Source organism: Dunckerocampus dactyliophorus, chromosome 21 (assembly GCF_027744805.1).
Source record: "Dunckerocampus dactyliophorus isolate RoL2022-P2 chromosome 21, RoL_Ddac_1.1, whole genome shotgun sequence".
NCBI classification, from domain to species: Eukaryota; Metazoa; Chordata; class Actinopteri; order Syngnathiformes; family Syngnathidae; genus Dunckerocampus; species Dunckerocampus dactyliophorus.
The window spans coordinates 1,902,157-1,918,178 of record NC_072839.1 but is presented as its reverse complement, the minus strand read 5'-3'; the positions used below and the strand labels follow the sequence as shown (position 1 = coordinate 1,918,178).

Genomic DNA, 16,022 nt, shown 5'->3' with positions numbered 1-16,022 from the left:
TTAGCAAATTACCAAACTACAATCTCTGCCAAAACCATGAATTCGGTGCATCACCTACCTCAGAAGAACACTCGCCCCGGTGATCGATACCCAGTGAATAGCACATAACACCACATATTCCACCGAGCGTGCTACTGGATTGCTAACACAGCTAATTTCTAGACTCTGTGAATAGTTAAGCAGATTGATTTAATCTCCTTTCTCAGTGGAGGCAGACGGCCGACACCTCCCAGCCATGTGTGGCGAGGCCGCCGTGACCCAAGCACACGCTCTGCTAATCCTAAAGCCGAGCTAGGAAAATAATATTACATTTTTCCCATTCGGAGTCACAAAAGTGAGCCAAAAAACAAGCTTTTTCCTGTTGGGGTCACCAAAGCAACAAAATAAGCTTTTTCCTGTTGGGGTCACCAAAGTAACAAAATAAACAAGCTTTTTCTCGTCGGGGTCACCAAAGCGAGTCAACAAGCATTTTCACACTTTTCATGTAAGTTATGTTACGTCCAGCCGTCATAAAATAAATGACTTTCAAAAGAAATGCTTGCACTGAACCAAAATGGAGCTGCTTGATACATCGCAGCATATAAAAATCTTAAAACCATGCAAAGAGGCCCCCAGCATAGGAGATGATATAAGCACAATCAAGTGAAAGTTGCCAGATATATTTAATAAGTTACAAAAGTATGCTTGTTCGGATGTACCTGTTTTTTGTTTTTTTTTTACATTGAATCATACAACATAAAAAATGCTCTATTGAAAAAGTTACACTTTTTACCCCTTAGGTCCCCAAATGGTTCCTCTCATAAAAGTGAAACATAGCAATGTTTTTCTTCACTTTCACCACATCCATTTTTAACAACTTCAGGGCTTATTTAATATTCACAAATATATTTTAGAAGTACACCTAGAAAAACACTATGAATTTTAAAAAAATATATATTTTCCATATCTGATTCTGATGCATTATTGTTGGATGTGCGTTTTTATTACGTTGGTTATAACTGGAGTGAATGGGACCAAATGGTTCTCGGGGGTAAAGAGTGCAAGTATTTATTCTAAACACCTTATATTAAGAAACAAATGAGCAGAATGGACATGATTTGGTCCCCCAAGGTGCCTCGAGGGTTTAAGACATGAAAGGTTTAGCTTATTTATAGTCCTGCTGTAGAAATACTGAAAAACTGCTTTGGCTATGAAGAATGCTTTACAGTTCAGCTATCATGCGATGGAAGCCGGCTTCTTAGGCCGTATGCTCAGCTGTATAAAAAGCTTTATGATAATACAAATGCTCCACAGAGCAAGTGTCTTTTATTGCTTTACAGAGAAGTTTAGAAGACGGTAACAAAGCTCAGTAAGATTCCTGTGTTTCAGTGTGCTGGCTACATGCATTCTTGTACTATTCAAATATATTTCTTTTTTTGGTATATAAACACGACATCGTGAATCTGGAAGAACATATACAAACTATTCACATAAAATGCAATTGCACAGCTTTAAAATGTATAAATAGTCCAACCTGGTGGCCATTGTGGTAAGTGAGTGATCGTCCAGAAGACATACCGGGGGGGGGGAACGTACATTTAAGTGCATCCTGGGATGAAAAAGGGGCGTTGCTTCTCGGCACAGGACCATCAGTCTTACTATTTGTCTTCATTGTGTCTCTAATGCACAAAAGGACCGTGGATCACACGAAATGAGCTTCTCGATGTTCCACCTCTTGAAGGTGCCTAGACCTTAGTCTCTGGTAAACAGGTCTGCCCTGGTTTGGCCCCGCCCCATCAGGACTCGGGCTTTGGGACGGCGAGGTGGCCGCCTGCTCCGCCTCGGCGCCCTCCTCGTGAGGCTCATCTACAGACACCTCGATCTCAAGCTCCTCCTCCTCCTCGTCCTCCTCGCCCTCCACCTCTTCGTCTTCAGCGCTGTTGGTCAACGTGTGAAGGGATTTGGTTTGACTCCCCGATGGAGGCTTGTAAAAAGTTCCCGGTGGAGGTTGGAGGGTCCTAGAAGCCCGGAAACCCTTTGAGACGATGTTGAACATGGTTACGTTGCCCTCCCTTCTCAACGTTCTGCCAGGTTGCGTTGAAAAGCTGGAAGGTCCGTTGGCGGTGCTAACAGCACCCCCGGAGTCCTCAAGCGACAAGCTCAATGGCGCATAAGGAGACACGTTGCCACCGTCTTCTGCTTTAGCGTCTGTACTGTAAACTATTTTAACCGGTCTGGAAGCAACATCGTGCTTGTACTGTTTGTCCCACGTTCTGCGTAACGTCTGGGTGTCGATAAACGTGCTCCGATGATGCGTGCCCGCTCGCAGCCTTGTGTCACTTTCATCCACCTCTTGGATGGACTGGATGGAGTGGTCTCCTTTCCTGTCGTCGTCATCGGCGCTGGTCCAGGTGGGCCTCTCGTCCGCTCTGCCTCGGTCGTGACTTCGTTCGACCGGCATGCTCACCGGTCGGGAGGTGAACCTGTTGCGATGCTGTCGCAGATGCACCCTGGTTGTGGCCGTGACGTGCGGAGAGCGGTAGAGGCCTCGCTCGCTCGGCTTGGGCAGCTCAGTGGCACTTGAGGATAAAACCCCGTTGCAGGACTTGGAATCCGGTTCATCTGCTTGAACGAGAGAAAAGAACACTTAGAAAACACATCGCTAAAGATGGCTGCTTTCTACACCAGCGTTAATAATCACAACAATAAATGAATATAGGAAAATATAATCAATCAATTATTATTGTTTACATCTTTAGATAAATATTGCATCATTTCATATTACTATTATTATCCATAAAATCTATTTTAAAATGATAATAATTTATTATTTTATAAATCATTATTTTCTAAATCTATAAAATATCTACCTATAAAATAATAATAGTAGTATTATCTATAAAATCTACTATTCTTATTTTTATACAAATCTATATAATACATATTACATATATTATATAAATCTATAAATATCTACCTATAAAATCTAGAAATCTAAATAAATCATATCTATAAAATAAATTATCTATAAAATCATTGAATCTATAATATCGATCTATAAAATCCATACAATTTTATTATTTTATAAATCTCTAAGATATATAAATAACATATAAAGTGATATTAATAATTATATAAATATATAATTTTAATTTAATTATGTATTTTTATAATAATATTAATGATATATTATTATTATTAATGTTATGTAATAGTTGCTATTAATATTTTATATATTTTTTATAGATATTTTATAGATTTTGGGATTTCATGGATTTAAAAATACTCACCAGGTTGAAATTCATTTCCTTCCAAGTCCTGAAAGTCTGCGAAGGAATGGTGGGAAGGAGTGGAGGAATGTCTCTTGAAGTCCTTGGAGCTGAGCTGCAATGGCAGGTGGTCAAGTCATCAGTGGAGCCCCTGAATGAGCTACTGTACATCAGGAAATAAACTCATATCGCATCAGATCTTTACCTCCTGGATGTCGCTCACCGACTTGGAGTACCTGCTCAGGTTCCGCTCCTTTTCCTGCTGAGGAATGCGGATATCGGGTAAGGGCTGAGCGTAAACCTCGGTGGGGGAGTTGCCCACCACTGGACTGAGGGGGACGTCGAAGATCATCTGGTAGTGCCTGATGATGAGCTCCACGATGAGCGCCTGGTAGGGGTAATCCACCAGCGAGGACAAGGCGACGTCTGCGTCTGCCTGCCTCGGTTTGATGAGCGTCGGGCCAAAGATGATCCCCAGGTTCCTTGCCGTCATCTTGTTCTCCTCAGATCGCTCTGTCACCCTGAAGTCAAGGGAATATGATTGGAATAATTGTCCGTGTGCTGTCACAAGAAGACCTGGGACGAGGAGGAGGTTGCCTTCCAGACTAGCCCGGGACGATATTTGAAAAAAAAAACAAAACGTACCGGTGCAGATGCTCGATAAGGAACTGCAGCGTCTTCTGGTGAGCGTGCGGCAGCTGCCTCAGGAGGTCCTTGATCTTGAAGAGGATGCGGTTGAGCTCCACGCTGACCTGAGCCGGCGTCACCGGGGAGGAACTCAGGCGAAATGCTTCCAAATCTGCCACAATCCCACTTTGGCTTTCTTTGGCCAGGCCGATAAGGTCGTCATAGTAGCGGAAAAGGACGAGCGGCTCTGGAAGCTGCCGGAGCGGGAGAACAAAATAGTCAAGTGAAACGATCATTCATCATTGGTTCATCATTGGTTCATCATTGGTTCATCACGTTCCAAAAAAGTGGTAGGTGGCAGGTGGTAGACTGGTCGTCTCCCAAACATGGTGGTTGCTGGTTCGATCCTCAGTCCTCGTCAAATTGCAGATTTCTACATTTCAACAATCACCCTCCAGTTTGTCATTCCAACATTTCAAGTTTTTTGTCCACTAACTCCTCCCACATTTGTCAGCCACGTCAAAAAATTCTAACATGAAAATGTTCAGCTCACTCTGAATATATCAGGACTTTCCTAAAAAAAAAATCCCACATTTGCCACAATTTGATATTTTTCCATTGAAAATGAATGGACAATTTCAACGTCGCCCATCGCTTTACACTGATGGTTGCTGGTTCGACACTCAGTCGGTGACTAGATTTCAACACATTTCGAGGATATTTCTACATTCATTCTACGTTTCAGCATTCACACACAAGCTGCACTGAAACTGGACCCTGGAGCTGCAACAGAACATCAGAATGTCCTTTACTCGTCAGAGATACAAGCCAAATTGTGCAATCGGCCGTCCGTACATATACAGCATACCATACAATATGACCGGGGGGGCGGGGGGATGATACTGCAGGATGACTGTGCGATACAAGTGGGAGAGGAAGGGGAAGAACAAGAGGAGAGGAGAGGCGGAAAAACAACAACTCCAAACGATGCCCCTACAGTGCGGGACTGGCAAAAAACCTCGACAACATAAGCACACTTTACGACATAAGAACTCAAAGACTCATAACCCTTTCGGGTTGTTTTATTGCAGCGATACCAAATCCAAGCCTATGCACTTGCGTATGTTCATATGTCATTTTAGAAATGAAATGCAGTTGCAGGCACTTGCCTGTCTCAGGTAGAGTTTGAGTACGTTGCTAATGTCGTGGGGGTAAAGGTCCGACATCTCCACCAGGTCTTTGCCGTTCTCAAACGCTTGACACAGCTTCTCCACGCGGGACTTGGCGCCGTTGACGCGGTAGATACCCTTCACGACGCAAAAAAACAAAAACTGTAAACTTCTACACCTTTCACATCGTATTCATTGGGTAACCGCAAAGAAAAGCTTGACTCATCATATTCCACCGCACATACCTTCACGTTGAGCGCTCTGGTCTCGATCTCTGACGTGCACTTGCGGATGATGAACGGAATGCCGTCCTGGCTGTTCTTTGCGGTCTGCGTGAAGTCGACGCCGAAAAGGTGAAGCTTCCTCTGAAGCTTCTTGTGGCCGCACTGGATGGCCAGGCTCTCCAGGCACTTCTTATGGCAGGCTAACGAACACTGGAAACACGGTGGCACATCTCAGTCCATCATTTGAGCAGAATAAATGACAGGAGATCAAATTTAGATAGCAAATACAACATAGGAAGGTGACCCTGGCACACGGCATGTACGGATGGACCTGGACAGTCAAGTATAGCACTCTATAGTTAGCTCTCTCCTCTCTCCATGTCCATCCCCAGGTTCTACAGCCTGCTTCTCCAGACATACGGAGACAAATCCCTGCTACTCCTGCACCCAACGCTTAGCTGGCCCATCCAACACCAAGCCAAACATATTATATATACTGTATATTAAAAAATGTACATTTAAAAGAAAATAACGTGAACAGTGTCCTGCAGTGTGCCCCCCCCCAAAAGCCAACATTACATATGTATAACAAAAACAACCAAACAAAATAAATAAAAATCTAAATAATCAAAATGTAATTAAAAAAATGTACATAAATTTAAAAAAGGCTCATCCAGCACCAAACAGATAAAACAGGCAATGAAATGGGTTCTAAATAAAAGGAAAACTAAAACTAAACATTCAAATAAAGATAAAATAACTTAGTATCCACAACACAGTCTCATTAACTATTCACTCGAGGGAACCTCATCAATTCATGGCTTCAAGATTCTTTCGAGACATGTTGACCCCCCCCATTCAAACCACCAAATCCAGCTGCTTCCAGGCTTTGACCGCAAAATAGTCACTCCACTGCTTAAGCACTCTGAATTCACAGAAAAAAAATGCCAACCTCTTGAACCGACTCTATGGAACACTTCCAAGAAGTGAAGAGCTGCATTCTTCTGTCACTTACTTGTCAAAGCACCCAAGCGACGTATATAACACACCTTTTAGGGAAGAAACATTCCATTAACCCTTCCTTTCCCCCTTTGTCTGTGTACAGTAGCTAATAAATATGGAAAGAAACTTGATCCTAACAAAGGAAGGGTGAAGGACTCTTCAGAGTGAGACAAAAGGTCTTTAGTTTCCACTGACTGAGTCAAGTTGGGCAGCTTCAACTTTTCTCTTTTTTGGGATATTCTGATGGGGGGGATAGAGGGGCCTTTGTGCCGCTTGGCAGTGGTCATCTGGGATATTCTTTATGACTCCTTTTGCACTATTGCTTGATTTAAGACAGTTGAAGGTTACCTCCTCACACTCTGCTCCTTGAAAAACCACCAGGCCATCGCACTCGCGACACTTGGAGGGCGCTCGGAGTTTTCTCAGCTTGTGAGTTTGAGCAGCTTTGGACATCTGGGTGTTCCGAAAAGGACCCGGGGAGCTGGCGGCCTCCATGACCAGATCACTCAAACCTAAGAAAGCCAGTTTTAACTCAGGCACGCAGGGAGACAATGCAATCACATTTTCTTGGACTTACCGTTGTCAGAAGGCGACGGGGGCTCTCGCTCGTCAAGGTCGTCGGCAGACGACATGGTGCCGGTGGAGGGAGTTCTGGGAAATTTCCTGTTAAATTCTCCTGAACAGTACGGCAAAACACACCAATAAGTCCACATCTTTGCAGTCCTAACCAAATCTTTCACCATCTACACCCAAGTCTCTGAATTTAATGCCCCCCCAGTCCAAAGGTGGGGTCTTGTTCTTGACTGATGTCCCGGCAGGGGATCACAGGTGATTCACACCTCCATAGAATGATGAACGACTTCCAATAGGCCACACAAGCATAAGCGATACAATCCTATGATCCTCCCAACGGGGAAACGCTACTTTTCCATCATGTTATACCCGGTTATATAACGGGGGTGTCCAAAGTGCGACATAGGTGCTGTTTACCGCCCGGTCTGTGACTGTTTGGAAAAAAACTGAAAAAAAGACCAGTAATTTTTACAAGAATAAAAGATAGGAGAATAACGTCATAATATTGCGAGACAAAATATAGTCAAAACATAAAAGACTAGAATAAAAAGAGGCAATATTATGAGAAACAAAACAAAAATAAGTTGCAATTTGAGGAAAATGAGGTTGGGTTAAGTCAAAATATTCTGGGAAGAGAGTCACAATTATCTGAAGAAAATTTACAAGAAGAAAGTTAAAACAGTATAAAGAATATTGTGAAAAAAGCTGTAATTTTGCACAAATAAAGTCAAAATATGAAGAGAAAAAAAGTTGCATTCCAACAAGAAAAAAGTTGAAAAAACTCGTAACATTATGAGGAAAAATTTAATTTTAGTATTATCGAGTGAAATATTTAAGAAAAAAAATACTTTTTTTTTAAAACTTGTAATATCATGAGAAACAAAATACAGTAATTTTTAGAAAATTTGGAAAAAGTTGTAACACTACAATAATAAAGTCAGAATATTATGAGAATAAAGACATACTACAAGATGAAAATGTGCGAGAAGAGAGTTGAAATACTCATTTAATATGAATATTTAATGATTTTTGTGTGGTAGTTTAGTTTGAGGGCCGCACGGTGGTCTAGTGGTTAGCATGTTGGCCACACAGTCACAGTCTGGAGATCAGGAAGACCTGGGTTCGATTCTCCCCGTGTGTGTGTGGGTTTTCTCCGGGTACTCCGGTTTCCTCCCACATTCCAAAAACATGCATGTTAGCTTAGTTGGCGACTCTAAATTGTCCATAGGTATGAATGTGAGTGTGAATGGTTGTTTGTCTATATGTGCCCTGCCATCTGCCCGAAGTCAGCTGGGATAGCATGCCCCTGCAACCCTAAAGAGGAGAAGCGGTATAGAAAATGGATGGATGGATGGATGGGATGGATAGTATAGTTTGAATACAGGTGACAATGATATGCCTGCACGTCTCCACCTGGGCTAGCAGTGGGCGAGTCCATGGAGCGGGATTCGCTGCTCCCTCCTGCACTTTCCGAGTCGTCGCTGTTCATTCCGCCACCCTGGCTCGTCAAATTCATGGATCGAGGCCGAAGTGCTGCATGTAAAAAAAATATTTTAAAAAGTTAATCCTCAAATCATCAGTGATTGTGGTAAAAAAAAACAAAAAAACAATAGGATTAGAAATACCTTGAATGTCAGTGCCGGTCTTGGCTTGTTGGGTGTTGTTGGATCCGTCCACTTCATCAATACCAAGCGGGTCGGACGTCACAGAACCTTGCGACAGGTTACTGTAGGACGAGTGGCTTCCGCTGAGCGTGCGCTTGGCAGGAGGCATTCTGCAAAGGAGATAGAAGAACTTTTACATTTCCCAACCGTGCATATCCGTCAATCCTCAGCTACAGGATTTACATTTCTATAGGCATCATGAATATTCATGGCTTTTAATGATTAACTGACTCAGGTCGGTCATGCTAATAGCTGATATGCTAACCATTCAAGGTAAATAACACAATAAACCACGGTGCCTTCCACTATACAGAATGTAGGTCAGCCGTCTATATTTAACCTTTTGTGTGTCTGTGTTCCATTTCCTCATGCACTCAGCCAGCCCAATTCTTTTCATCAAGGAAATCAGAGTTGGGGGAGTAAAATAAAACAAAGGCGTCTCTTGGGTTCCACATATAGCGGAACCTAGGTGAGCGTCCAGAAGGTCTGACCAATAAGAAATCATGTAAATCAAATCAATCAGTTGACAAAGACGTCCAACTCAACATGCCTAAATTATCCCTGCATTTACTGTTACTTTTTGCAGAGAGGACATCAGAGGACTTTAACCTTGATAAACATCTTATCTGACCAATTGTTGACAACTGTCAGTGCAGATCTTACAACAAGAGAAAAGACTCGACAGAGGAAATTAATGTCAATTCCCTCAGACCAACACCCAACAACAAAAGTGTTGCTTATTTATCTTCCTATTTCAGAAACTGTAAATTTTAACCATGTGGTCCTTTTAGCCAATCAAAAGCCTGGAGAAAGTCCCTTCTGGAAAAAGCACAACAATAATGGACAATCATGAAAAAAGGGCAACCATGCATGTGGAGCATGACATAATCATACTTGAATACAGGGCTGTCCCAGTCCGATATCAGCAAAAAAAAAAAAGAGCCCCGGATGATATCGGCTTGCATCTAAAATCTCCAATAATGGAGTTCGATACAAGCAGACCATTCCAGACTCCAATATACATGATCCGTGCAGATATCCGATAGATATCGGTATCAGTGGATATTTAAACACTGCATTATCAGTATCGTATTCGAAATGAAAAAGTATGTTATATCTTCTTTGTAATTATGTTCTACGTTGTTCAATTTTTGAATGCAAATGGTAAATTCACAAAAATGTACATTTATAGTTGATGGCGCCACCCATGACGAGCTAGCTCTCAGTTCAGCCTCATTCTGGAAGTGACGTGATCGGGTAAAGCCGAGTAAACAAACGCTTCTCAAGGTAGATCGTTGACTTGGTTCAGTATATTTTTCATCAAAATGGTGGTTATGCCAAAATGTGTTGCTGCTGGATGTTAACAGTATCAGGGTCATACTTAAGTTTTCTTGTCTTTTCCAAAAGAGGAAGGTTTAAAACAACAATGGACGAAGCAAGTGCAGACGAGAGACAGATGGACGCCCACCTTGAGTTCAGTTCTTTGCAGTGATCATTTCACTGATGACTTCAGAGGAACACCTTTACAAACAACATTTGGCTTGAAAAGTATGATATAAACGTATTTTGAAAAAGGATGCTATTCCGCCGGTACACAAAACAAGCAACAATGACCACTGCGTCCAAGTTGCCACAGGACAGCGCAAGTCATGTCTTGTTTACATAATGTCTTGACATAATGTCTCAACACTATTCCATGATAGCGACAAGGCTACAAAGCAATATACAAGTACATGTATATGCATGAATACACAGGCCATAAAACCCCTTTACACTCATTAAGGATTACAAACAATAAATAAATGCACATTGTGTGAACATGGTCTCAATATCTCACCCTCCACTCGATGAAAAATCCAACAAGTAGGACTCGAGGCGAGGCCCATCAGCGGACAACCTCTGCACAAACTGGATGTAGCGCTGCCCGGGCTCATACCGCTTTGCATTTTCGCACAGACCCTGGTGGTTGACGGGGAGCGACACGACCTGGGCCTGCTGGAGCTGGAACCAATTGACCGTGACCTGGAAGAGATGATGCCCTTGTGCTTTCAGGTGCCGCTCACATCACCTTCACGTGCAGGGCTTTAGGAAACGTAGACGTACGGCTTTGAGGGTGAGGTCGCACTGGAAGACCATCTTTCGGAGCTGAGTGATGATTTGGCTCTTTGTGTTGGCCAGATGCACTCTTTTTTCCTCGACGTCAATCTGGCAAGCTTTGCAGTGCTCCCTCGCTTCCCCAGCCTGCCAAAAGAAGAACAGCGCATTCAGGTTCTACATCACTACCTGCCAAGTGTTACGGTACCTTCTGCAGAGCCTCCTCTTCCAGCCTGTGCCGCTTCTCAAGTTGTTTCGCCGCTGCAGCACCCGCCACTCCTCCGATTTGCTCCCCCTCCAGGCGGCTGGTGGACACTTTGGCCTTTTCGTACTCCGTCTGACGCTGATCCTGCAGCATCCGAGCCTTTTTCAGTGCGCTGTCTGCCTCGTGCTGGAAATGCACCCGACATTTGGTTGAACAGAAAACAAACATAATACGCTGCCGTGTTTCCCACAGGACTGCAATCTACGTGTGGCGGTGGATGAATGGACGCTGAAGGAGAACTGAGTAACGTTTCAGGAGAACAAAACAAAACAAATGTTTTAAACTACAAATAAACTTTTTTCTGTCGCCTTTTTGTCAATTTTCTTAATGTCACAAACAAGACGGAGCCGCCTGTGCGCACTTGTAGATGGGAGAGGGGCCCACAGCAGCACCCGCTGCTCGTTGAGAAGAGCAGCACAGTAATATCTCGCCACATTGTGCTTCAAATTAAAACATATTTATTAAAAATAAATGTAAAAATAATAATTTAATAATTATAATAACATTAATATATTAATTAATGTAGAAATTAAAATAGATTCATTAATAAATCATCACAGTTTTGTGGCTGAACAGTATTATGCTAACAGCCTATTAGTCACAAAATATACATATTGAAGCACATTTGACAAGTTTTTTTTGCCTAAATTAAGAATTTCCAAGCATAAAAATGGCTAAATGAAGCAAAATATAAATATAAGGCATTCGGAAGACGCATTCAAAGATGTGATGATATGTCGTATTCTACACTGGTCACCAGGCATCAGTAACGTTACACTGGTGAGTCAATAGCCAACTCAGGAAGTACTGTACCAAACAGGAAGTAAAAAAGAACAAGGAACATTCCCAATGTTGGCGTGTCTTATTTTGTCTAATTACATCTTCTATATTGGGCAATAGCAGTGTAAAGGTGACTATCGGGGTGTTACTTCATGTCTAGAGGGCTCTAATAATTTTAAAAAGCGTATTTAGAACGTGGTAAACGGATTTTCTATGCTCTAATTACAAAAATATTGGATTTATTTATTTTGGTCTAGAACCAATTAACCGCCATAAACCAGGGAATTACTGTACGTGCTCTCATGTCAGTCGCCTTTGTTATCGACATTAAAGATAGGATAGATGATAACATTTAAAACTGCATCCTGAGTGTGCAAGTTGGAAGAATCACCATTTTCTTTTGCTGTCTCTGCCACTGCTCCTTCATCTCCTTGCGTAGTTTGTCCAGCTCGTTTTTCCGAGTCACCAGCGGCTGGCGGATTAAAAGCACACACACACACACACACACACACACACACACACACACACACACACACACACCCACACACACACACACACACGCCCTGTTAGCACGCTTAGTTCTATTCTTCAACCACAGAGGGAGAAGCCTACCTGCATGTATTTGTTGCTTTGGAGTACAGCCGTGGTGCTGAGGACCAGCCTGCTGTATTCAATGTCATTTTTGAAAGCAGCCATGTAGATGTCACGGAAAGGCATGAACTCCTAGATTTAGGAGCAGAAAGTGCTGATGTGGTTTAGAACAGACAGGAGAGGCGGTGGTGGAGCTGCAAAATGAATTACCTGTTGACTTGCGAGGGTTTTTGCCGATTCAGCCATTTTGCAGTAGCTCTTTGCCAACTCGATATCTGCAAATACAACCAACGTATTGGGTGTCACAGCACTTATTTATTTGGCTTCATTTTCCACATTTAAATTGTTGTCAGGCAAAGTCCTTGATCCATTCCTCAGTAAATAAACCATCAGCGACAGAGGATGTGTTAAACAATTTGTCCGTCTGCCAGATAACGCAGGCGTTGTACAAGTTGAAAGAGGCCCTTGTGTCACTGGCGTGGCTGGGAAGATGACCGAGGATGAAGTACAACAGTGAAAGCATTCATTAACCCGTGGCAGGACATACATTTACACGCCGCATTCTCAACCTTGAGCATGCAAGTCATGACTGATACCGATGCAGCTCAGGTAACAGCGGGGGGAAAAAAAGTATAAAAGTACATACATTTATATACACAAAGTATATAAACATTTACATTAGTGATGCACGATAGCTGCACCGATTACTTTCTGCTTCTCAAGACCAGTATGATACCAATAACAGTTATCTGAGCTATTTTTCATGTTATTGGGTTTATTGTATGACATCATAATTTCCTCATATCTGTCCCGATAATTATCGTGCACCTCTAATTTTTATACACATAAACGTCGCATTTCTCACACGCTGCACATATTTCAAATGAGGGATAGCATGCATAGACGCAGATGAAAAGGCGAGGCATTCTGCGCTAAGAGTATTAGATAAAAGCATTAATCAGAGAGTATGGGCGACAACAGCCATGTGACCTCGCCTGTCTTTGTCAATGATGCGCGGAGGGGACTCGGAACCTCGCCTCCTGGCCCCAGCACCGTTATTGAACACTTCACTTCCATACAGGGACAAAGACGACTGCATAAGATAAAAGGAGCATGCTGCCACTGTTCAGCAAGATTTTTATAACAATAAAGAAGAAAAGAAAGGTGTATGTTGAAAGGTGTATATGAATTTATACACCTTTCATGCCTTAATTTTAACATCAAGATTCATGCAGTATTTACTAAATAAATTGGGAAAATGGGGCGAAAAAAAGAGTAAAAATAATGTACAGTAGTAAATCATGAGCACATGGCTGCCTTTCGTCTTTTAAGATTTATGCTTTTAGAAATGAAGGAAAATTAAAATTTAATGAGCTCTTAGACCATCCGTACCTTAAAGAAAAAGTGGACTCTTTTTTTGGAATTTTGCTCATCCACAATCATAGTGTGTCACATGAACACACGTCTTTCTCTTTTCTGTGCGTTCTACAGACATAAAAACAGCTAAAAAGAGGCAGCTAAGAATGCAAGTAATGGGATGCACCTATTCCACTCATAAAACCTATAACCTATAAAACCTATAAAAACATCCAAAAAGTGCCAACAATGCTCCATTTACATCATGTGACCTGCATATTAACCCAGCTACAGCGACATTGTTTATTATTGTTGTTACTATTGTTATTGTCATTGTTCCGATTATTGTTAGTCATTGTTACGCCCAAGAACTATGTTAATTGTGTAGTGACACCTTGCCACACCACACTGGCTAGCTACTAGTTGGCCAGCGACTGCTTGCTGCTTTTTGACGCTAGGTGAAGCGTTTCTGTCTATGTTGCTATGTGAATGACCAAAATACTGTAAGTGTTACATGTTATCATGAATGTACTGTACCTATTACTACAAGCTCACAGCATGGATATGAAACCATAAAACCTTGTTGGAGGTGTTTCAATAGCAGGCTTCATAGGTGGAATAGGTGTGTCCCATTATGTGCATTAATTAGCCGCCTATTTTTGAGCTGCTTTTGTATCTTTATCATCTGCTTTCATGCCTCACATAAGCATTGTGAATGATGGGCAAAAGGATCTATTCTGCTTTGTAGGAAAAAAAACTGATGACGAAAAGCATAACTGCTGTGTAACCTCCTTGACGGAGACTATAAAATATGTATTTTTAAAACCTGAACTTTGAACTCTATGGTGCATTTTAAGACCTACACTTTACATAACACGCACATGGAAACAAAGATAAAAGTTCCATCATGGAGTGTGTGAAATGTTTAGGTTAGGTTTGGTACAATGTACAAAACATAATAAATGAATAATTATAAAAATAAATACATTAAAAAGTAATTTAAAAAAACCTCTGGTACATTGTCAGCAGTGTAGCTGCAGCTACATGAAACATTGAATCTTCCTCGACTCACCCATATTCAGACGTTTCTCCACCCACGCCAGCACGTCTTTGGTGTACTTGGACCAGTCCTTGGCGTAGCGTAGCACCAACTCCACCCCGTTGTCCTGCTGCAGCAGCGTCCTGTCCACCTCTTCGACGCGAACTGGCGATCCTGTAACAATGCCAGGAACTGTGGATTTATGCATGACTGGCAACGCTCCTGTCAACACTTGTGGGTACGACATGTGTTTGGTAATATCTGTGACTGCCAGCCAAGCGGCCTAGTCCACGCTGACCTTGGGTGAGAGACACACAGGCTAATAGCATTTGAAGGTAATTACAGCTACCTGAGTGCTGCATGGATTAATAAGTGGCCATCCACGGCATGAGAGGTGGGAGTAGTAGTCGCCATGCAGACAGACTGCCTAATCTTTTATGATTTTGGTTCCCTCAGCCCACTTTTTACAGCGTGCTGATAAAATACATAATGTTATAGTGAGCTGTCTTACCTGGCGGATCATCTTTCTCAGGGCCGGATCCTCCAGATTCCAGAGGGAGGTTGTCAAAAGACTGAAACCAGATTAAAAAAAACACACACACACAATGTTTAAGGCTAAAAACATTTTGTTTAAACACAGAACACCAATACAGTAATCCCACGCCAGGTTTTTCAAAAATATTAATAAATCATGCAGTTTTGTGGTTGAATACGGCCTATTATGCATTTTTAAGCAAATTTAACTTTTTGCCTAAATTAAGCATTTTCAAGCCTAAAAACGGTAAATGAAAATATAAGCAAATATAAGGCATTCAGAAGATGCATTCGAAGACGTTGCGATGATATGTACCGGTAGTATTCTACACTGGTCACTCGGTGTCAGTAATGTTACTGTAATGTTGGGTGAGACACACAAGCACCAGACTATCGCCGGAGCAACAGGCTTTTATTGCAGGTTTGACATGATTGGAACACATTTACAGCAACACCCTCAAGCACCAGTCTTATATTTATGTCTTTCTCACATTATGTCTACTATATTGGGCAATGGGAGTGTAAAGGTGACTACAGGAGTGTTATTCATGTCTAGAGGGCTCTAATAATGTTAAAAAGCTTATTTAGAAAGTCGTAAACAAGTTTTTCTATGCTCTAACTACATACATAGTCATTTCATAAATAAGAAATCCTACTTTGTGGAAATTCCCTTAGAACCGTCGGGTCTGGGGCCAACCTGCAAGTTGTCATGTGACCCCCGATGAACTCGATGCTCTGCTGGGTAATGAATCAGACCTTTTTGCTTGACAATTCAATGCCACTATGGCACATCCTGCCTTTAGCAAGACTCTGAATACACTGACCTTGTTTCAATAAATTAGTTTTAGCCTTCCGC

At 42.0% G+C, this 16,022-nt stretch overlaps 2 protein-coding genes across 7 annotated transcripts in view; both read right to left on the bottom strand.

Annotated features, from left to right (window-relative positions):
* Positions 1 to 312, bottom strand: part of abca4a (ATP-binding cassette, sub-family A (ABC1), member 4a) — a 33,935-nt gene extending 33,623 nt beyond the window's left edge. The window contains exon 1 of one of the 3 annotated variants that reach the window (XM_054764947.1): positions 59 to 312. The gene's annotated coding sequence lies outside the window, so the exon portion shown is untranslated. The remainder of the gene's footprint in view (positions 1 to 58) is intronic. The other 2 variants (XM_054764944.1, XM_054764945.1) reach the window with 2 other exon arrangements.
* Positions 313 to 630: 318 nt separating this feature from the next.
* arhgap29a (Rho GTPase activating protein 29a) overlaps positions 631 to 16,022 on the bottom strand; it is a 34,930-nt gene continuing 19,538 nt past the window's right edge. For 3 of the 4 annotated variants that reach the window (XM_054764948.1, XM_054764950.1, XM_054764951.1), the window contains 18 exons: positions 15,144 to 15,204; positions 14,666 to 14,806; positions 12,448 to 12,512; positions 12,259 to 12,369; positions 12,038 to 12,118; positions 10,810 to 10,992; positions 10,611 to 10,748; positions 10,345 to 10,529; positions 8,469 to 8,617; positions 8,257 to 8,376; positions 6,848 to 6,946; positions 6,619 to 6,782; positions 5,290 to 5,478; positions 5,045 to 5,182; positions 3,894 to 4,129; positions 3,454 to 3,769; positions 3,270 to 3,363; positions 631 to 2,604 (listed from right to left, as the gene is read on the bottom strand). In XM_054764948.1, the coding sequence (XP_054620923.1) occupies positions 1,682 to 2,604; positions 3,270 to 3,363; positions 3,454 to 3,769; positions 3,894 to 4,129; positions 5,045 to 5,182; positions 5,290 to 5,478; positions 6,619 to 6,782; positions 6,848 to 6,946; positions 8,257 to 8,376; positions 8,469 to 8,617; positions 10,345 to 10,529; positions 10,611 to 10,748; positions 10,810 to 10,992; positions 12,038 to 12,118; positions 12,259 to 12,369; positions 12,448 to 12,512; positions 14,666 to 14,806; positions 15,144 to 15,204 (3,393 nt within the window). In that variant the 3' untranslated portion in view covers positions 631 to 1,681. The remainder of the gene's footprint in view (positions 2,605 to 3,269; positions 3,364 to 3,453; positions 3,770 to 3,893; positions 4,130 to 5,044; positions 5,183 to 5,289; positions 5,479 to 6,618; positions 6,783 to 6,847; positions 6,947 to 8,256; positions 8,377 to 8,468; positions 8,618 to 10,344; positions 10,530 to 10,610; positions 10,749 to 10,809; positions 10,993 to 12,037; positions 12,119 to 12,258; positions 12,370 to 12,447; positions 12,513 to 14,665; positions 14,807 to 15,143; positions 15,205 to 16,022) is intronic. The other variant, XM_054764949.1, reaches the window with a different exon arrangement.